The sequence below is a fragment of the Notolabrus celidotus genome, chromosome 21 (assembly GCF_009762535.1).
Source record: "Notolabrus celidotus isolate fNotCel1 chromosome 21, fNotCel1.pri, whole genome shotgun sequence".
NCBI lineage: Eukaryota > Metazoa > Chordata > Actinopteri > Labriformes > Labridae > Notolabrus > Notolabrus celidotus.
The window spans coordinates 6,105,842-6,128,677 of record NC_048292.1 but is presented as its reverse complement, the minus strand read 5'-3'; the positions used below and the strand labels follow the sequence as shown (position 1 = coordinate 6,128,677).

Below are 22,836 nucleotides of genomic sequence, written 5' to 3'. Positions count from 1 at the left end.
TTCTCTTAAAGTGTGATTGTGTCTGTGATTGGCTGATACATCCTCACACTGTTACTGTATCTGTCTGTGATTGGCTGATACATCCTCACACTGTTACTGTATCTCTGTCTGTGATTGGCTGAAAGTGTGAAAAGGACGGGGTGTCGTTTAACCGAGGGCTGTGTTTGGTTTTGTAAGTTAAAGGTGACATATCACGCTTTTTTCATCAATATATATTGGTCTAAGAGGTCCCCAAAACATGTCTTTAAAGTTTATGCTCAAAAAAACACTTTGAAATCGGATTTTGGTCTGCCTGAAAAACCCTCTTCTTCAGTCCTCCTCAGAACACTCTGTTTTCTCTCTGACCACGCCCCCTCAGGGAGTGGATGTGCTCTCGGCTCTCCAGCACGTTGATCTAATGTTTACATGTTGGCTGAATATACACGGCTGCTCAGAGATCACGTTACTTCAACCCTCTGAATCTGATCCAGAATCTGATCCTGACGGAGAGGCGCCTGTAGCAGGACCTTTCTGAAGGATTGGTCACAGATTTAGTGTTTCTTGTTGTTTTATTTATCAGTATGTAGACGTGTGTCTTGGTACACAGCGGCGAACATGTAGCTATGTGGCTATGCTAACTAGCGCTAGCACTTATCCATGATAAATAAAAATCACCCACTAGATCTTCAAATCTGCAGACGTGGGGAGTAAAACCGACCTCTACCAGAGAGGCAGCAGGACCTTTCTGAAGGATTGGTCACAGATTCTGTGTTTCTTGTTGTTTTATTTGTCAGTATGTCGACGTGTGTCTTGGTACACAGCTACAGCTACGACATGTAGCTATGTGGCTATGCTAATTAGCGCTAGCACTTTTCCATGACAAATTGAAATCATCCACTAGATCTTCAAATCTGCAGACGTGGGGAGTAAAACCGACCTTTGTGTTTATTAAGACAGCCTACAACTAGCATGCCTCCTTCCTAAGCTCCTTGTTAGCACACGTATGCAGGGAATGAAAAACGGAGGAGGGATTCAGTATTATTTTATACAGTCTATGGTCTGAACAAGCTCCAAGCTCTGACTCCGTGACAGACCGGATATTGCTGTTACGTACCAAAAACACGGAAGTCTGAAACGGCTCGTTTCACACACATTTACAGAAAGGTGGAGAAATCAGAACAGGGGCAGAATGGATTTTTTTCATTCTCGGGGGGTTTGTAGACATGCCAGGGAAACATATTTCAGGTAGAGAACCATTAAAAAGTCCATTTTGCATGATATGTCACCTTTAAGTAAGAGACGATAAGAGGCTAACCTTATAGCTTCCTGTTTATACAGTGGTCTAACTTCAGACCAAATCTGACTGTAACATTCTCTAATGGGGCGTTCACACCAAATGTGAATAAAATCATTCACACGAGTGAATTAAATGTAGAGTTAGAGTAAAGACAAGACTTCTTGGGTGGGGCAAATGACACAAATTATTGAATGAAGCAAATTATGAATTTGCAAGTGTTGAAAAATCAGAACTCCAGTGAATAAATCACGCCACAATAGCCAATCAGAATCCAGATTCTCCAGTGACTTATGATGTGATGGACATAGACTGCAGAAGAAATTGAAGTTGTATCTGTGAAGTCCCCCATCTGTTCCTGAAGCCCATCGTCGGTGGGTGCCATATTGGAAATGCTGAACTCAACCTAACTTTGTCCAAGCTAGTGTGAGGTAAAGAGGGAACGGGCCTTTGGCCTCCTCGCTAACAGCCACAGGGTGCCGCCTGTCAATCAAGTCAGGTATGTCCTTATTTAGGCAAAACTTGTTAGTTTAATATCTTCAGAATTGGACAAATTGATTAACTTTCTGTGTGGCTTTCCTTAACTTTGTGACACTACCTTATGATTATAGGAACGGGAATAAAGAGGAGCTCACTCTGAGGAGAGTGGATTATCTGGTAAGCTGTGAAAACCTTTGTCTGTCTTGATTCCAGCTATCGGCTGTACTAGGAAGTTGGCACTGCACCCTTTAGCATTACTGGCTTCACAATTCAATGTAGTTGAGATTATATACAGCATATATATTGAAAATCAGCTACTTGGGTTGCATTTCAACAGGCTGCAGAGACAGTAGTTTCTTTGCATATTATTTTCCCTTTTGTTGATGCTTTAAATGGTGACTTTGGATGAACATCTTCATTTTGAGTCCTTAAAGAGTTAAGTTCAGCAGATTTAAATGTTGACACTATGTGAAGTAACTTTTAATGTTAGAAAAATAAAAAATAAAACAATTTTGAAATCAATTTAATACAAGAAGTTTAAGTGGATGTGATGATTGGAGGTAAACCTCCTTGGTTTGGAGTAAGCATCTGATGTTTACCACACCTGGCCATCCCTACAACAGTCAGTGCCCCAGTTTGGCCACCCCAGTCGAAGCAGTCTGTCTGTCTTTGAAACCGCCTGCTACATACTACCTATAAATGTATTAGGCAGTAGGTCAGTACAACATCCAGTTTTGGCATACTGCAGATTTTGCTGTTGTTCACATACTACATATGGAATTTTGGCCAAATCAGTACCTACTCCAAGTATAGTAAGAGATTTTGAAAATAGCCTCTGGTCGAGATCAACCTTTGATGACAGCAGACTGGTGTGGCGTTTGACCTGAACCCCTCCCCTCCTGCATTTGTGCATGCAATTTTGATGCACAAATTGAGCAAGTTATGTGCACAAATTAAACTATCATTCATTTTAGGTGTGAAAGTGACACGAAGAGCATTACAGGAGGAAATGTGAACAGATAGAAAAATACAGAGTCACAAAAGGGTCCAGCTTCCTCTAAGATCTGGGATATTACCTGTGAGACGTCACGGCTGAAAATCAACCTGCAGGTCGAGGACGGGTCATTTTCAATCAATGCTAAAAACTGTATATGTTGAAGTGTCCATTACAGACTGAACAGTTGAACTAAAGATGCCCTGGAAGCTGAAGAGGGTCATTTAAAACCCATTAAACTGAAGCAAGGCTACCTGCTGGGCTGAAAAACTGCTTTCTCACCAAACAAACCATTCATAACCATAATCATCCCTCGGGCCACTTATATCACTCCTTTTGATTTATGAGCCACTCACTGAGAAGAGGGAACTCAATAATTCTGTTGTAGGGAACACAGTGCAGAGGTTTGTTTCTGCAGCAGGAAAGTTTTCACAGGACTCCTTTTCAGCTTTTATTCATTTCCAAGACACTCGTTGGACAAAGTAAAAGAACATAAGATTAGATTGTACATTTCTTTCACAGGATGGCAAACAAACACTTCCCTCCTCTGGGTTGATACCGGACCTGACATTTAAGAGGAGTCTCCGTGTACTTGTCTTTTCCCCCCTCAAGAAATCCCTGATTGAGTCAAAGTTACAGTGTTCGCAATTTAAATCATACTCGGCAAAGCAGTTCAGCTCTTGAGCTTTGCAAAAATCACAGTTATCCACCCCCTCGTATCAAAGGAGGTTCGACATTATAAATAACATTGAAATTACAAAAAAGTGCAAGTCTATATCAAAAAGGTTTGATGTCCCATAGCAGCTTGATGCACTGTGCTCTGAACCCACACACAACAAAAGCTTCAGCATGACGCACTCACACTATCTTGACTTGGCTATTACGTCTTTGTACACAGCAGAAAGCGATGAGACACAAGAGGAAGATGGCCACGCCTGTGCCCAAGAGCACCTTCTGTATCAACTCCAGCATATCGATCCGAGAGATTAGCTCCTCCTTGAACATGTTGGCGGTTTCGTCATCCACCGCAGCCGTCTGGGTGGAGGATGGAGGGTTGAGACAGGGAAACAGACAGCGACTGATTAGCATGCGGAGCGAGCAGGATAAACACTTCATGGCTGCAGGGCACAGATTTTTTTTTATCTTACCTCATTCAGCCAAACAACGGGGAATATGGTGTAATCCTTGACTTTCTTCAGCACCCTGTGGGAAGAATTTTATCACTTAGTATTCAGAGCATGAATCCGTCTCAAACTTTCTTCTTCCCTTTGTTCGACAGTGACAGCAGAGAGACGTACACACAATGCAGGGAGGGAGATATTTTAGGAAACGCGCTTGTTTATTTTCTGGCTGGGAGCTAGAAGACACACGTTAGCACCCTGGTGTCTGTTTGGTAAACGTCAAGGTTCCCAGGGTTCCTTGCTCGACAAACTGTAAAGGTTTGCAGAGAGCTGTTTGCTCAGCCGAAGCTGCAAAACAACGTTGGGAGGCGGGTGTTTACAAGCCAGATATGAATTCCTGCAATTACAAAAATGATATTTTCTCAGCCTAATGCCATAATCTGACTTGGTTTTGAAATAAATGCTGAATGTCGGATCAAGAGGAACTTGCACATTCATCTTGATCTTAAAGGTGACATATTACGCTCTTTTTCATCAATATATATTGGTCTACGAGGTCCCCAAAACATGTCTTTAAAGTTTATGCTCATAAAAACACTTTGAAATCAGATTTTGGCATGCCTGAAAAACCCTCTTCTTCAGCCCTGCTCAGAATGGTCTGTTCTCTCTCTGACCACGCCCGCTCAGGAAGTGGATGTGCCCTCGGCTCTCCAGCATGCTGATCTAATGTTTACATGTTGGCTGAATATACACGGCTGCTCACAGACCTGCGTTACTTCAACCCTCTGAATCTGATCCAGAATCTGATCCTGACGGAGAGGCGCCTACCTTTCTGAAGGATTGGTCACAGATTTAGTGTTTCTTGTTGTTTTATTTGGCAGTATGTCGACGTGTGTCTTGGTACACAGCTACGAACAAGTAGCTATGTGGCTATGCTAACTAGCACTAGCACTTTTCCATGAAAAATAAAAATCTTCCACTAGATCTTCAAATCTGCAGACGTGGGGAGTAAAACCGACCTCTGTGTTTATTAAGACAGCCTACAACTAGCATGCCTCCCTCCTAAGCTCCTTGTTAGCACACATGTGCAGGGAATGAAAAACAGAGGAGGGGTTGAGTTGTATTTTATACAGTCTATGGGCTGAACAAGCTCCAAGCTCTGACTTCCTGTCACAGACCAGATGTCGTTGTGACGCATGAAAAACACTGAAAACTGAAACGGCTCATTTCAGCACACATTTACAGAAAGGTGGAGAAATCAAAACAGGGGCAGAATGGATTTTTTTCATTTTCGGGGGGTTTGTAGACATGCCAGGGACACATATTTCAGGTAGAGAACCATTAAAAAGTCGATTTTGCATGATATGTCACCTTTAAAATCAGTGATTATGGAGTCAGTGTTACTTTCTGTATTCAAAGGTTTGTTTGTTTCCCTTTATTAACCCTCCTGTTATGTTCGTTTCTCAGGAAGAGCAATAATGTTCCTGGGTATTTAATTATCCATAAGTGTCAGAACTCCCCAAAAAATCCCAATATACATGTTTTTAATCTCATTATTAACTCCATTACCAACCATTTAAATAAATATTTGGTGCAATAGTGTTCTTTAATCCTCACAGATCATGCTTCAATGAGGATAACTCACTCGTTTTTTATGAACATCCTTGTTAAAACTTGTTTTAATGTACATTGGAAAGGCCTAAATATAAATACAATAGTTTTACATGACATAGATTTTGTTTCATTTTATTTTGAATTTTGAATTATTATATTTTTAATGAAGTGATGTGGATAAATAAACACGAGGCACCTCCTTCTGTCACATGCTGCCCAGGTTTTTAGGCTGTTTTTAGCTGATTGAGAAGTCATATATAGCCTAAAATGTGAAATGAACTATTTTGATATTATATGTTGATTTCACCTATTAAGCCAAGCAATGACGTTTCATACTGAAAAAATACTTTTAACATTTTATTTTTATTTTTAACATTAAAAAGGGTCAATTTGACCCACAACATAACAGGAGGGTTAAAACGTTTTTTTTATGATTAGGTTAAAGTGGAAAAAAGCTATTGTTGATTTGCTTCCTTAGCTTGGTTTATTCATTTTGTGCATTAAGGTGTTGAATCACTGAGTCTTGTTACTTTCAGGTAAGCTGATTAAGCCCACCTGAGCTCAGGTAACAATGATTTCAGAGCTCCTCCCTTATTGGGCCAGTGATCAGGTGGCCTGCTATAAAAGGTTTAGGAAAATGGCTGGTAATCCCTAAGAACTGCTTCCAATGACAAGTTTCTAAAAATAAAAAAAAAAGACCTACTTTGCAGAAACTTATCAAAAGGACTTTGCTTTCTGCATCAGCAGCTGGTTTCCTCATTACAGCTAATAAATTCCTTGTTTATCTCAAAGTAGATTCATATCTGGGTTTGTCAGGTTGATGATGTATAAAGCACAGACTGTATATTAAATGGAGGTAGTATCTGTGACGTCACCCATCTGTTTCTGAAGCACTTATTTGAAGCCGATTTTCAGTGGGGGCCATATTGGACAGCTGAACTCAACATAACTGCTGTCCAGCTAGTGTGAGGTAAAGAGGCAGGCTTTGAGCCTCCTCGCCAACAGCTGCCCGCCTGTCAGCTATGTCAGCTGTGCCTCTAATTATGCAATAATCGTCATCTCAATATCTTCTGGAATGCTGAGTCATGACAAATTTGCTCCCGTACAGTGTGTGCGAATCGAGAAATGAGCCATCCAGACTACACTTGTCTTTTGTCCCAGGCTGTAAACATGTTTATTTCTGCTGTGAAGATCGGCTTTTTTGAATGGGTGTGTATGTGGTTTCCGGTACTTCCGGAACAAGCCTCAAGTGGACACTCAGGGAACTACAGCAGTATTTAACACTTCCAAATTGGCTTCAATTCTCGCATCAAGAGGTTGCCGCTTGGTGTAAAATAAAGTAGTTACTTTAACCATAATTGAATAAACACAGAGTACAGCTTGTACAAAGCTGAGCGGTCCACATGAAGACAAAACAAAGTTTGGCCCCTGATTCACACAAAAACAAAACTTAAATATTTTACTAACAGCTAGCAGCAGGGAGGTGTAGCAGTGAATACAGCTATGTAAAATTATTTGAGCATATGATTGGTGGATCATTGATCTGAGTTCTTTATGCTGAGCTATTATAAAAAACATAACCAAGAGCAAAAGCTCTTCCCTCTGGTGCGTCGGTCTTCATGCTACAGCTAGCAGTAAGCTAAGATGAGAATACGAAACCAAAACAAGGATCATAGAACGATTGATGGATGAAATGAAACAGTCGATGGTGATTTATAACCAAAGACTGTATAAATAATGGATGTAGAGTCTGTGACGTCCACCCATCTGTTCCTGAGCGCTTTTTTGAAGCCAATATTGGAAATGTTGAACTCAACATAACTTAGTGTGAGGTAAAGAGGCGGGGTTTGAGCCTCCTAGCCAACAGCTATGTGATCCCGCCTGTCAGTCATGTTCTTATTTGGTCAAAGCTCGTAATCTTAATATATTCTAAACAGGCGCATTAAAAAAAATTCACCCCCCGTACAGTGTGTGCCAATAGAGAAATTAGCTACGTAGAGCCAAGCTGTTTTTATAACCAGGCTGTAAACATGTTTATTAATGCTGCAAGGATTGTCCTTCTTTAAAGTGTGTGTATGTGGTTTCTACAGCCAGCCTCAAGCAGACGCTCGATGAACTGCAGTTTGTAACACTTCCGCATGGGCTTCATATTTTGAGACCGGAGGTTGCCGCTTGTTTATAATATAAAAAGCATACATTTGATATAGATCTTCTGATCTACCTCTCATCAAGAAAGCAAATATTCCCAAAAGCTTGTCCCATAAAAAGGTTAGGTGAGACTTACGTGATGACTTTTGAAGGCCCGTACATCATATTCACTTGAATTCTCTTTGCAAACCGCAGCGTGAACCCCGTCGTCTGGTGCAGAAACACGAGTTAGCATCTGAGCCGTATCTTTTCAATTAAAACTCAAAAAAGTTTAGAAGCTCTTACAGGTTCCACGTCCATGTAGGTGAAATGTTGCTCCTCATTGGGGCTGAGGCCCTGCACGGCCTCTAACAGGTCCTTACTGCCGTGCAAGAAGTGAGGCAAAGAGATGAAGATGGGCTTTCCTGTTGAGAGGAAGAAAGAGACCAAAGGGAGTTAGCATGCTAGCTGCTGTGGTGAAAGAACTTAGCTGTTCTGCAGACTGACCATCTTGACAGGAGCTAATGTCCAGAACTCCCGCCATAGTGCAATTCTTGGTGGTCTTTAGGTCTCTGCAGTAACATGCGTTGTCTGGGTTGACCGTAGGGGAGGCCAGGGTGTCTGGCTGCAGGCTGAAGCGGTACACTTCGATCCCCTTCAGGTCCAGGCTCTCCACATAGCCTGCTGACACAGACCTAAAGACCAAACAACACAGACACCAGTTCAAAGATCTCCTTTAAGCTGACCCTTGTGTACTCAGATGTGCTTTGGAAAGCTCTGACCTCTAGTGGTTACCAACAGAAAGGTTCAAAAGCTGCAGTTTTCAAACAGAGATGATCAAATATCCTGCATTCTGTCTGGAAAAGATCCTTCAAAATTAAAGTCTTGGTCACCTGCAGATGTCCGATGAGAAGAAATAGAGCGGCTTCCTCTTGTCCACAAAGGGAGGGAATGACGAAGCATCTGAGAGAAAGACGGAGGAAACCAGGTCTGAAAAATGACTGCCCGCAATCATGAAGTCATCTGACCTCTGCTAGATGAAGACATACCTGTGCCGTTGATCATGTTGCAGTACTTGTCGTTCCAAAAATTCAATTTGCTGTCGGACAAAAAGGACATTTTTAAAATCTGTACATGCTGTTGAAAAATCTATCTCTCTGTTTCATTTATAATCGGACTCACTATTCTCCTCGCCACCTGTCAATTATTCCCACTTTAGAGATGTCCTCCTTTCCATTGAAGACATTGTAAGGGCCGTCAAAGGTGCCATTGTACTGAGGAAAATACACGTCACTTAAATACACTGACAACATTGACAGGAGGCCATTTCTTTGTGTGTTGTTATTGTAAGGTGTGTTCACTTACAGGTGCAAATACGCCCACGACTCCTTTCAGGATGGGGTCCATGTAACCCCACAGCAATTCTTTGACTGTGCGATGCTGGAACAAGGACGAGTTGGTCGACTTTATCAGATTCTCCAGCACTGCGTGAAGCACTGTGGGCACCAGTGAATAAGCTCCCTGGGAAAGAAGAAGTTCAACAGAAACATTGACGTTAAAATTTGATAAAGCTCAGGGAAGTGGCTGTCAGATATAAAAAGGCAGAAGCTCAGCTTCATCATGATAAACACAGAGGTGTGCTGTGAGGAAAAAGCTGCTATAGTTGCTTCAGGAGATAAGCCTCCTTTATGGCTGTTGTATCACATGATTACTGATAATTACAGGCTTTCATTGCTGAAAATGCTTACACTCTTCTTTATCATTATCACGTTTGACGAGGTGTGTTCTGTGAGGCCATAAAGAAAGAGGACGCTGTGTTATTATGAGTTCTCTGATGTTTATCATTTCCCTCAGCTTGTTGGTGTCAGACGCAGGTCAAACAATGAGGCTGTTTTTGAAACGGCCTGCAACTTACAACCTAGAAATGTAGTAATCAGTGAGCACTGCCTACAACATACTGAGTTTGAAGGTAGTGTATAGTACTCCCTGTGTGTGTCTTGGCGCTGCCTTGTTGCGGCGACATGCAGCAGTAGTCCCGTCTGCTTTTAGAGTGGTTTTAATCGGACATTTTTAAACCCACCTGTTGTGAATGGTGTATTTTCCTTATTATCTTGACTACGTGGATTCATCCTTAGATCATTTGTGCACTCAGCTGTTGGGTTTTTAAACAAGCTGTAGGACCTTACCTTGGTCTCATACACAGGAAGAATGATGTCATCCACAGGAGTTAAGTTATATGGATATGTACTTGAATTGTTTCATGAACTTTTGTTTGTTGTTGTGTGTATTGCTTGTATGTATAGGATGAGTGTAGGACTGCTGTTGCGAACTAAGTTGCCCCTTGGGGACAATGAAGGTTTTCTAATCTAATCTAATAGAATGACTGTTCTGTTGGACCTGTTTTGCAGGATGCTGGGTCAGGCGTCGCTGGATTTCGGAAAGCTGAAGTAAACAACGGCCAAGCTGATAGAGAAACTGCTTCTTTAGCATCCACTTATGATTTAAAAAGTTAAGAAGTGGTTTATATGGAATTTGATCATTTTCACAGCACCTAAAAGCTGAGCACCTCCCGTCAAAAAAGAAGAAGCTAAACCATAGCGCTATGCATTGAGGGAAACAGTACGCGAGGGAGACTGGTCCAATGCATACTGAGAAATTTTCCCCAAATCAGTAAGACATCAAGGTAGTTTGGCATACTGCAGATTTTGCTCTTGTTCACATACTACTTACTACATACTGAATTTTGGCCAAATTGGTACATACTGCTAGTATAGTAGGCGGTTTGAAAAACAGTCTGAGTCACAGTTTGAGCTACAGTCCAGTTTCATCCTAGTAATCTTTCAGTTTTGAAAGATACTCTGTGATTTTAAAATATCATTAAAGCATAAGAGGAACATCCATCCTGTCCCAGAAAATTAACACATTTACTTTGAAAGAACTGGGTTTTTTTTTTCAAAATAAAAGTTGTTTTTTTTGGGCGGGGGGTTTAAGGCTATATTTTTTGGGGGCATTTTCACCTTTTTTGGATCGGACAGCTGAAGAGAGACAGGAAACGTGGGGAGCAGAGAGCAGGGGAGGACATGCAGTAAATGGTTGGGGCTGGGAGTCGAACCTGCATCCACTGCGACAAGGACTACAGCCTCTGTATGTGGGGTGGTGAATGCTGCCTAAAGAACTGTTATTTTAATATTCACATTTTTCATGCAGCATTATTCCAGTGACTCATTCGTCCATGTATCGTCCTGAAACAAGACAAGGTCATATCTGGCATTGTGTATTATTAGAGCACTACTTTTGAATAAAGGATCATTTAAATAAAACATTGCACCTCAAGGAACTTACTTTTTACTCACTGAGTTTGAGAAATTGGCACAAATACCATGTTTAGACTTTTATGTTTTCTTTGAACCAATACTTGCTCAGACTGTGTTTTTCTTTGGATCAGACAGTCCCTGGATTAGATTATTAATTCAGCTGTTTTCAGAAGTTTATTAGGGCCTACTTCTGGTGACTGTTTGCACAACAGCTAAAGGGAAATGGAGCTAGTTTTCAACCTGGTTCTTGCTCTCATTGTGAAGCTGTGAATGTCGGTCTTGCTGACTTTGCAGCTGTCAACGCCGCTGTAGCCCAGAGATTTGAGAAACACATACTCTGGATAAAAAACGAGCAACATCAGCAGCCAAACAATTTCTGAATAAACCCCATATTGACTAAAAATGTTTGAAACGTTTACCCTGTATCCAACCAAATTAGCATGTTGCTAACTCTCTAGAAACTGGATAGCAAGCTAGCTAACCTAGGTATACTAAGTTGTGGTTAAAGCCATCAAATCAGACAAAGAGCCAAACCTGAAGAATCTTTTTGTGTGCATATAACATTGGTGGAAACTTGCATGCTAACTAAGCTAGCAGCCTTGTCATCAAAAAACAACAGCCTACTTTAAAGTCATCAAAGTACATGATGCCATCTGCCCACAAAGACTCAGACTTTCCCCCAGCAGCAGGAGAGGAGCTGGCTCACCATGCCCAGGTCTCTCGGTTAGGCTCTCTGTGAAGCCCACACCACCTAGCCATTTGAGGGACAGTGGGCGTCCACCTGATGTCAGAGCAGCAGACTGAGATGGGGATAAGGAAGAGACTGGGATGGTCTGCCAGGCCCAACCATTAATAGCACCAGGTTCCCACGCCAACCAACTGAGCGCTGTTACCTGTGTGATGAACCTGGCCAGATCACCCTTAACTTTCCAGCACCGGCTCCAAAGAACCAGAGCTCCCCAGCTGCAGGGAAACGATGGCACAATGGCTCAGTAGGAGCCCACCACAAGCCGTCCAATCCCCTTCACAGAAGAGGTACAGTGGTCAGCTGCCTGAGTCGCACCAGAGGTCTTTATCTAGCATCTCCCTGGTGCAACCTGGTCTGCTCCCTCGCACCACTGACCCACCACTGAACTCTGGCCAGTATGGTCACACACCAACAGTATCTGGACCAAAGAGGAAGCCACTGTGAGTCCAGGTTTGCAGCATAGAACTGATGCATGAGAGCTGGCTCGCCAACATTCAGGATGCATGCATCTTTGGATTGGATCTACTGACCAGCTGGAGCCTTAGGTCTATGCGCTGAGGCCAGCCATCACCCTCAGTACTGAGACTGTGGTGCCAGGGCCAGGTAGTCTTTACTGAACAGACGCCTGGCTCCAGTACTCAGCCAGCCACTGCCAGTGACCCTGCATGGCCCCACAGCGACGCTCGGGACATTTGAGAGACTATGTGTTCGGGTTGTCGAGTACATGTAACCCCTTTAAGGTGAGGGCTATGTAGTGCATGGAAGTCAGCAGTCGCCTGGACTACCCTTTTAGTTGGCACCCCCAACCAGACCCAGTCATCTCCAATCACCACCACACCCTTTACAGGCCAAAACATTCCCCTCTCATCCATAGCCACAAACCTGGGTGTCAAAATTGACCGTAACCTCACCTTTTGAGGCCCATATCAAAAAATATCTGTAAAATCTCTAAACTCCGCCCCTCACTCTCTCTTTTCCAATGCAGAAAAACTGGTCCATGCCTTTGTCTCCTCCAGGCTAGATTACTGTAACGCACTACCCATGGGGATCCCTTGTAAAAGCCTATAAAGGCTGCAGTACATACAGAACTGCGCATCCAGGATCCCGATGAGCGTGCACAAACATGAACACATTACACCCATCCTGCAATCACTCCACCGGCTCCCAGTTTCACTCATGATCAAATTCAAAATCTCTCTGTTGACACATCAGTGCATCCATGGAAACGCCCCTACTATTAAACCAACAGACCTCTACAAGAACCCTCCGCTCCACCAACACCAACCGCCTCCACTGCCCTCAAACCAGACGCCGCACCATGGAAGACCCTGCTGTCCTTGAACACCTGAGAGCACCCCAAACCACAGAGTCCTTCAAAAAGGAACTCAAAACCTCTTTTTCGGAGGGCATTTCTCTAGTTTTTATCTGACCTCCCCTAACCTCACTACAATTACTATGGACAAATGTATCAGAGCAAAGGCTCATGAGACTATATTGCTAGTCAGTGTGTTTGCTGACATCTGTGAGTAATGCTGGATGTTGTGCATGCTCATGAAGAACTTAAAGTAGTGAAAGGCTGTCACAGATAGAGATCTCTCATCAGAGTTCGATAAAGCTGTGTGCCTGCTGCATCCGGCACAGAAGCTGCTCGCTAATCGAAGATCTCTCACTCGGAGCATTGTTGTACTCAGCAGCCTGCCACACTATTACACTGTGTGATTAATTATGTTTGCTCGATTGTGAATCAGAAAACAAATCACACATGAAACTCAAGAGTGATTCACTCCATCAAAGTGATGAAAGTTAAGCTCAATATCTCATTATGAACAGACACGTTGAAACCCATTTTTAATCCCAGCTCATCACAGAGCGACATGTTTACAATCTTAATGCTTGTTTTAAGGTCCATTTTCTCTCCATTATTAAACAGGATATTTCTGGAAATGTGGATTTTATCCCTGCGTTTTCCTCTGCAAACTGAGGTTTAGGTCACTGAAAAGAAGGTTTTGGAAAAAGGCATGCGAGGTTTAGCTTCCATTGCTTCCATCAGGTTCATGTGAAGGACTGTGAAATAACTGTGGTCAAGCAGCATGAATTATTATGTGGTCCAAACCCACAGCTTTGAGTTTCTCTCTGTGATGAGACTAAATGATTTGATTAGGATGTGTTTTGCTAAGTATGTATCTCTCATCCTCTGTTTACCCTCTGTTAACCGCGTCTGATGCTGTGAAGGTTAATAGCTCTGCGTTAAGGTGACCTGATTGGACAGCAATACCGGACTCATGAGAGGGCTATAGTAGTTTTACCTCACTCTTTTTGTCTGATCCGTACAACACAGGCAAGCGCTAAGTTCAAGATTTATAATTGGGTGTTCATTTATTCATGCTGTTATCACATGGATGCAGAGATGCGAGCAGAAAACCAACATGGTCCATCTATAAAGGAGACTTTTATAGAGAATCCAAGAGATTTGTTTAAGTGGAAGACCCATCAATTTTCCACCCACACTTCCACTGATGAGTCATGACGTTTGGTGTTATCTATGCATTAAGCGTTAGACTATGAATGTCAGTAGAAGAGTGTATCTTTGTGTTAATCCATCACTCTAAACTCACTCAATGCTAAGACTAGTCACGATGAGAATATGTTCCCTTTTCATGTTAGATGTACTCAAGCCTACGTACGTCCACATGAATACGATTTTACTCAAACCAGATTTTTTCTCTGTTAAAAAAAAAATCCACACAACTTTGACAACGCCCACTTAAGCATGCCAGACCAGTAGGTGGCGATAAAGTGTATGCAGTCAGTCACGTCACACATCACAGAAGAACTTTGTGTGTTGAGCGGTGATCAAAAACAGCGTTCTTACAACTGTGGTGAATTGAACATTATGGAGCGTGATATATTTATTCGCCCTCGATATGATGACGAAGAACAGCTTCTAAACATGTCATTAAACCTAACATTACCGAGCTGACGTAAACAAGATGCTAGCCTGCCATCTTGGCTCGTGTGCGGTACATGTAAATAAAAACGTAAGTCGAGGTGTGACATCGTATTCCCCCAAATCTCAGATCCTCATGAACACAGACAAGCTCAGTTTTTAAAGATATCCACCTTTCACTGTGTTTTCCAAAACCTTCGTCTTCAGTGAGCTGAAACTCCGCCTGCATGAGGACGAGAGGCCAAACCATAGACTGTATAAATAATGGACATAGTATCCGTGACATCGCCCATCTGTTTCTGAAATGCTGTTTTGAAGCCAATCGTCAGTGGGTGCCATATTGGAAATGCTGAACTCAACCTAACTTCGGTCAAGCTAGTGTGAGGTAAAGAGGCGGGCTTTGAGCCTCCTCGCCAACAGCTACAGTGTTCCCGCCTGTCAATCAAGTCAGCTGTGCCTCTTATTATGCAAAACTCACAATCTTAACATCTTCAAAGCTACTGCGTTTTGGACAAATTCACTCCCTACGATCGGCTTTTTTTGAATGGGTGTGTATGTGGTTTCTGGTACTTCCGGAGCCAGCCTCAAGTGGACACTCGAGGAACTACAGTTTTAAACACTTCTGCATTGTATTAATTTTTCACGTCCGGAGGTTGTCGCTTGAGCCAAACATAGAGAAAACAACGTTCTCCAAAATATCCACAAACACTCTGCAGTGATCACATCCTCCTTTTGAACACCGTCTTCTGTACCTGTTTCCAACATGTGGGTCATGGAGCCCAACGGAGTCACAACTTCCGGGTCTCAAGACGTTAAAAAGGACGAACACAAGAACTATGATGATGATAAATATTATCCAAGTGATCCTCCAACATGTGCTTTTTCACTACAGTTTGAAACAGCCCTTTAAAAATAGTGCAGGAGCTACCGGCTCTCTAACAACCTGCCGCAGAGGGTCACACGCTGACAAGGTTAGGAACCACCTAAAACAGGTAATTGCAGACCTCTGCAGTCTACCACAGAGCACACAGCTTGCTTTGGCATCAGTCCATTTTGGCCTAGGAAGTGCGGCGCATTAACAACAGAGTCAAGTCAGGAAACACGGCACAGCGGGTCATACTCACTCACCACCACAGCGATGTTTAGGGTGGTGACTTTGTCTTCCTCTGGTCCCACTGACATGGACGGTTCAAAGATGGCGCCCAGCGGCAGAATGAAGGAGACAGTTTGATTTGGGTTGAACTTGATGTCTTCTTTGGGAAGATATCTGGTCCTGAAGGGGAAAGAGGAGAGATGTGACATGAAACAAATGTGATGAAACCCTGAATATAGGTGCTTTAGAATCAGCACACTGTCCTCAAAATCATACGGATGACACAAGCAAATCAACCTTACCTGTATGTGTAAGGTCCTTTTTCCACTACCACTGGTTTTGCTCCTTCCTCTATAATCTCTGTAGGGTTTTGGATGTCAAAGAACCAGAACTGCCTGTACACCACTCCCCCCGTTGACACCCAGTTGTCAAATGCTGTGGTCCCGTTCTCAATGACAGCTTCCTAAACCCAGCAGACATACAGACAGTCTATTTTTAACATTCCTCAAGAAGACTGCCAGCAGGCCAGCTGCCCCGCTGATACATGAAAAAGGGAGGATGCTCTGTTATCAGGAAGGTCTAAAAGCTGTGAATATTTTCCTACAGTGCCAACGGGAAATCAAAGAAGCTGATTTTTTAAAAGATGAAAAAGACAGCACACTTGGATATTTTCCTCCACAGCTTGTTTACCAGCTTCCCAAAACGCACGCCTCTTCCCTCTCATTTCTCCCGATTCACCTTGATCTCAGCATTCACACTCACACTCAAACACTCTGTGTCACTCGCTATCATTTCCAAACAGGGGTGAAACTGAGCACTATACCTTCTCCACTGTCCCCTCAATGACGATGTTCCCCAGGGGGATAAGGATGCCTCCCAGGATGGCAACCACCGCCCCAAACACAGCTCCAGCTATCAGCCCGCACCTCCTGTTACAGCAGCCCATGGTTGGTGTGCGTTTTTCCCTCCGTACGTCCTTCTATCTGCCAGGCAGCCTGTTCTCCTTCTGTCTGTGTGTGTGTGTGTGTCAGTGTGTGTGTGTGTGCCAGTGTGTGCAGCCTGTCTGTGTTTGCGTCCTGGCAGCAGCAGCAGCACAAGCAGAAGCGGAGCAGGCAGGCAGGCTGTACCATCAGTGGAGCTGACAGAGCAGCTCAGGCCAGGTAAAGGTACAGGGACCTCTGGCACGTGTCCAGGGACGTAATATAAATGACGTTACATAAGGAGAAAAAGTATAAGGTTCAGCTGAGAGATGTCTACCTGCAGGTTCCAACCAACACTATCTGAAGTGGAGATAACAAAATGATGGAACAAAGGTCAGAGGAGGTGTTTGGGGGCGAGGATGTGAAGAACTTTAATATCATTTCATTGTTTGTTTGTTTTTTTGTTTTGGCTTTCTTTAATGTTTTTGGGGAATTTTGGCCAACTTTACCTTCCATACATACACCAAAAGTCTCGGGAGCTTTTTCAGACTCAGAAACAACAGCCGTAGGTACCCGAAGGCCCAGATAACAAACACCTTCAAGCGCATTTACACAGACTGCAGTCTCTACTGTCCTCTCATTCCTCCCTCTGTCTGCGATCCTCTGTGAAACAGGCTTAGCAAAGAAAGGGGGACTTATGAATAATAAAGCACACTCTAGATTTGCAGAGACATTAAAAAGAGCTTATCTGTACTTGTGGTTGTGTTGTTTGGGGTGGAAGATGAACTGGTCTTTATCGCTCTTAAAGTGACGTTGCAGAGCTTATCTTGAAGTGTTATCCAGATGTATCTGATATCTTGTTATAATGTTACATTGATTTATTTTTGCACGTGGCGGTTTGGAGCTTGGTCAGCAACAATAAAACACTGCTTACCTAATGTTTCTTTCTCACGGTGGATTTTTATAAGGATGCAACATCTCTGTGCATCCTTTTAATGATTTAAAAAAGTTAGTCCATATTAAACATTTTACAACATCAATCAATCAATAAATCTTTATTTATATAGCGCCAAATCACAACAGACGTTATCTCAAGACGCTTTTACAAACATAGCAGGTCTAGACCACTCTATGTTAAATTATTAACAAAGACCCAACTTCAAGACAGGGTAAGATCCATTCTTATCTCAACTTAATCCACCATGATCATTGCGCCTCGCAGTACTTAGCTAGTTACAGCGGCGAGGACAAACTTCCTTTTAACAGGCAGAAACCTCCAGCAGGACCAGACTCATTTTAGACAGCCATCTGCTGAGACCTAGTTGGGGTTGGAAAGAGGGATAGAGAGAGAGAGAGAGAGAGAGAGAGAGAGAGAGAGAGAGAGATGATAGTGATGAGATGAACAATAGTTATAGTAGTGGTAGTAGCTGTTGCTGACTCAGAGGAACCTACAAGACACGGGATCTCAGGGACTCCAGAAAGGTCTATGGTTAGTAACTTTAATGGGACATGTAGAGCTAAAGTTAGTCAGTCCCTCCAGGATTTCGCAGGGTTTTTTTGTGATAGTTGCGTCCCCAAATAGCCTGAATTTGCGACAGCTTTTTGAAAAAAATTGCGGTGAAAGTTGCGATTTTTTTTTGTTGCTTTTTTCCCCCCAATAACATCTCAGGGGCAAGTAAATACACTAAATTACAGTTGTTTTTAGAAAACATTCTTGATGTGGCCACTGACTGTATTTTGATTCTCTTGATTCACAGAAAAATGCCATGAAAGGGCTGTATTGCACATTTACGACGGTCCCTGAATGCACCTCGCAGTGACAGAGGCACTTGACAGGCAGTTCACGCACTCTGAAGTGAATCTGCATCTTTGATGACTTGGAGTTGATCACAACTTACTAAATGTGTCTGATGTATCACCAAACTGGATTAAATCAAGCTGTGATGCAGAGCTCTTTTTAGTGAGAGCGGCAACAACGTCAAACATCAAATATTAAACAGACGTCCCCCGGTTGTGTCTTTGTCACTAACGCACACAGGGGGTAAAAATCATCAATGAAGATGAGACAGATGCATGGAGGCGGGTAGAGCTGGTTCATAAAGCACACCTGCTGCAGGTAGAGACCAAGCGAACACTGAGCCCCTCAATCTATAAATAACAACGTTGTCATCGTCACTTGTCCTGCCTGCTGTCCCCTCTTTTCACCCGTTCTCTGTGCGTGTTTTGTTGTTGAAAAGTGCCGATCAAGTGAGGACTTACGTTTATGTTCCTAGGAAGTGAAATTGATGACAAAACCGATGACGTACAGGGGCTGAGATTAAGGTAATTGGTGAAAGTTGCGGTGATTGTATAAAATTGCAAGGCCGCGAAAAAATCGCGCTGATTGGTTGAATTTGCGTTGATAGTTGCGATCGCGAAATCGCAACTCCCTGGAGGGACTGGTTAGTGACGTGGGGGATCAGGGGAGGGGGGGGAGATAGGATCCAACTGTGGTGGCAGTAGCTCAGTCCATAGGGACTTGGCTTCGGAACCGTAGGGTCGCCGGTTCGAGTCCCAGTATGGACGAAGTTTGACAAGTGGACTGGTGGCTGGAGAGGTGCTGGTTCACTTACCTGGGCACTGCCGAGGTGCCCTTGAGCAAGGCACTGAAACCCCAACTGCTCTGGGTGCGCTGGTTGACAGCAGTATCCTCACTCTGACATCTCTCCCAAAGCATGTTCACTGCATGTATGTGCATTTGTATGTATATACCAAAAAAAAGCTGTATGTGTAGCATGTCCAAAATAGCATGAGTGAAAAAAATTGAATTTAAAGTACCTTTCTTCTTTCTAATATTGCATGTTAGCATGTAGCATGACAGCTCAAACTGTTCTAAATAAGACTACACTCATTTTTAAGTCTTTGATATGAGAATTGTCAGACTTGGTCCAAGTCCCTGTTAAGATAAAAAATAAAATCACACATTTGATTATGTGTTACTCATTGTGTATTAAAGCCATCATGACCCTGATGACTTCACTTTGACATCATCAGGTGTTACTTCCTTTAATGAGTCACTCAGTTTATTTTCTTCATAGTCTTATTTAGTGTCTGTGTTAAAGCAGGGGTTCCCAAACTTTTCAGCCAATGACCCCCAAAATATAGGTGCCAAAGACTCGCGAGCCCACTGTCCCTCAGAGTGATTTAATGTGGCTTCATTTAGCTGGTCTGGAGAAAATTAGCCTGGCTGTGTTTCCTGTGCCGTTCTGAATTAACTTACTGCTCATGATACTTTTGATCATTAACTGTTAACTAACCCTAAACTAAGGAGTCATCTGGTAAAAAGAAAGGCAGAAAACTCATTACATTTGTATTTTCAAGGTTTTATTTCAAGTTTAGCAATTAGTTTGTAAATATTTTTTTACTATAATGGGTAAAATGTACTAATTTTAAATAACTTAAAAAAAAAAAAACATTCTGGAAGACATCTCACGACCCCACATTTGTGTCTCTTTCCAAACACTCCACCTCTCTGTAAGTTTGGACCTGCAGTATTCCCTCACCTGCTCTGCAAGCCATTGAAGTAACAAATCATCACCACTAGAGGGCGGCACCATCATTCCCTCACCTCTGCCTGTTCAGTGCAGATGGCCTGAATACAGTCAGCTCACCCCCCTGAGTATCTCTGCCAAAGACGTGTCTCTGCCTATTTAAACAAACACTCTGTGACAACAGTTTAAATGTCACCTGACTGACTTTAACTTGGATTTCATGTCAGTAAGCTGCAGGCCTAAAGCCTTGTCTGTGTCAGCTGAATTATTGATATCTCAAACAGAAAAGGCTTCATTAAATGAATGTTGGTTGTTTAATGTACGCCCACCTGAAACTCAGTCTTGCTTTGCATTGCTTTGCAAGTTCCACCTCACTGAAGGCTTTGTTCATGTCTCCCTTCTTGGAATAGTTGCACAAACAGCAATCAATAACCAACATTTGAGCAACAAGGTGCATATTTGCTTTATTCTTGTATCCTTGCATCATTGAGTTGGATGTGTCTTTAACAAACCTATTTTATATTCAGGTAAAATAAAGTTTCCTCATTACATACTGCATACTTACACTCATAGCCTCAGGTATGTGTGCAGCCACATCAAAGTTTGGTTTAATAATCCAAATATAAAAACTGTCTGTTTGAAAGATCATGAATGCTCTCCATGTCTGTGGTGATTTATCTTTTCAATAAGTAATACATCATCTTTTTTTGCATGTGAGAAACACCCTCTGACTCTTGTTTCTCAAACCTGCAGAGGACACAGGTGACAACAAATAAAGAAACCTCCTGCCGACAGAGGATCAGCGTGGAAAGGCTGACTTCTCAAATTTGCATATGCTTCCTAATAAAAACACATTTGAAATGAAAAGTACATGTAACTGCAGCGGTGAAGACTTCTTACCTGTAGACTTGACTGCATGGTTAAACAGTGGATATGAATAGCTGGATGGGTATAGGGGATGTAGCTTTCAGTGCAATAGTGAGAGGTTTATTGTTTTCCATTGTAATGATAGAAATAAAACATAGCTACACAATCTCAGGATACAAACAAGTGATGGCATCTGTTTTAATGTCATATCTATATAGAATAATGTTATCTGTTTAAGAATTATTGAAAAAATAATCATGAGATAATTGATATTTAAGCAATGAATCGGTGTCAAAATGTCAAGTAGTGACTTTAACATGCCTATAGCTGTGACTAAAGTTATAATGAACGTCAAGAGTTGAATCCCTTAACGTCTGTCAAGGAGCTTCCGGTTTTGGCGTCTACCTTCAAAATAAAAGCATTTAACTATTTATGATTTCTTTCCTTTTTTCCCTCTTCACGCACTGAAATAAAGTTAGTATGAGTGCGGTGATTGGTTGGCTTGAGACAGGTTGATTTTAAGTATTTAAGTAAGGATTTAGGTAAATAATACATGTTGACATCGTTATTTTGCTGTTTAAAACTGCTTCTGGTTTGTTGGTCGAGAATGATTAAATATGATTAACATTTTTCATTTGCAATGCTACACAAGCTCGGCAGGGCAAGGCAACTTTATCTGTATATTTTCATACACAAGGGCAACTCAATGTGCTTTACATTAAAACTTTAAAAGCATTGGAAACATTCAGACAAGCATAAAAGAGCACAATTAAAATGACAAATATAATACTTAGAAAAGAAAATGAAAATTAGAAATATATTAAGAATAAAATTAAAATTTGCATTTAAAGTGAGTTAAAATAAGCTAAGATAGGAAGGCAGTGGCAAATAAAAAGGTCTTAGTCTTTGATTTCAATTTCCTGTGTTAAGTTTTAACATCTTGTTTTTATCTCCAGTGTTTTCTCATTAATATATCATGAAAGTGTTTCCTCAGTTCGTTCAGCAAATTATTTTTTAATTTTTAATTTATTGATTTATTTCATTATTATTATTATTATTAGTAGTAGTAGTAGTAGTAGTAGTAGTAGTAGTAGTATTGCATTTATTGTGTTCTAAACCTTAGGATTGTGGGGTGGGTTTGGGGTCGGGCTGGGGTTGGGTCAGAATTCCGTCTTTAATCTCAGAATTCTGACATTAATCTCAGAATTCTGACTTTAATTTCAGAATTCTGTCTTTAATCACAGAATTCTGACTTTAATCTCAGAATTCTGTCTTTAATCTCAGAATTCTGACTTTAATCTCAGAATTCTGACATTAATCTCAGAATTCTGACTTTAATCTCAGAATTCTGTCTTTAATCTCAGAATTCTGTCTTTCATCTCATAATTCTCAGAATTCTGTCTTTAATCACAGAATTCTGACTTTAATCTCAGAATTCTGACATTAATCTCAGAATTCTGACATTAATCTCAGAATTCTGTCTTTAATCTCAGAATTTTGACTTTAATCTCAGAATTCTGTCTTTAATCACAGAATTCTGACTTTATTCTCAGAATTCTGACTTTAATCTCAGAATTCTGACATTAATCTCAGAATTCTGACTTTAATCTCAGAATTCTGACATTGATCTCAGAATTCTGACATTAATCTCAGAATTCTGACTTTAATCTCAGACTTCTGACTTTAATCTCAGAATTCTGACATTAATCTCAGAATTCTGTCTTTAATCACAGAATTCTGACTTTAATCTCAGAATTCTGACATTAATCTCATAATTCTGACTTTAATTTCAGAATTTTGTCTTTATT

At 41.8% G+C, this 22,836-nt stretch overlaps 1 protein-coding gene across 1 annotated transcript; it reads right to left on the bottom strand.

The window, feature by feature from the left end:
• Positions 1-3,185: 3,185 nt before the first annotated feature.
• Positions 3,186-17,152, bottom strand: cd36 (CD36 molecule (thrombospondin receptor)). The gene is made up of 12 exons (XM_034673743.1): positions 16,535-17,152; positions 16,014-16,174; positions 15,747-15,891; positions 8,975-9,130; positions 8,792-8,883; positions 8,659-8,708; positions 8,503-8,572; positions 8,117-8,304; positions 7,916-8,034; positions 7,767-7,840; positions 3,896-3,950; positions 3,186-3,782 (listed from the first exon to the last, which is right to left on the bottom strand). The coding sequence occupies exons 1-12, from the start codon at positions 16,655-16,657 to the stop codon at positions 3,606-3,608; spliced, it is 1,410 nt and encodes a 469-aa protein (XP_034529634.1). The 5' UTR covers positions 16,658-17,152; the 3' UTR covers positions 3,186-3,605.
• Between the last annotated feature and the right edge of the window lie 5,684 nt (positions 17,153-22,836).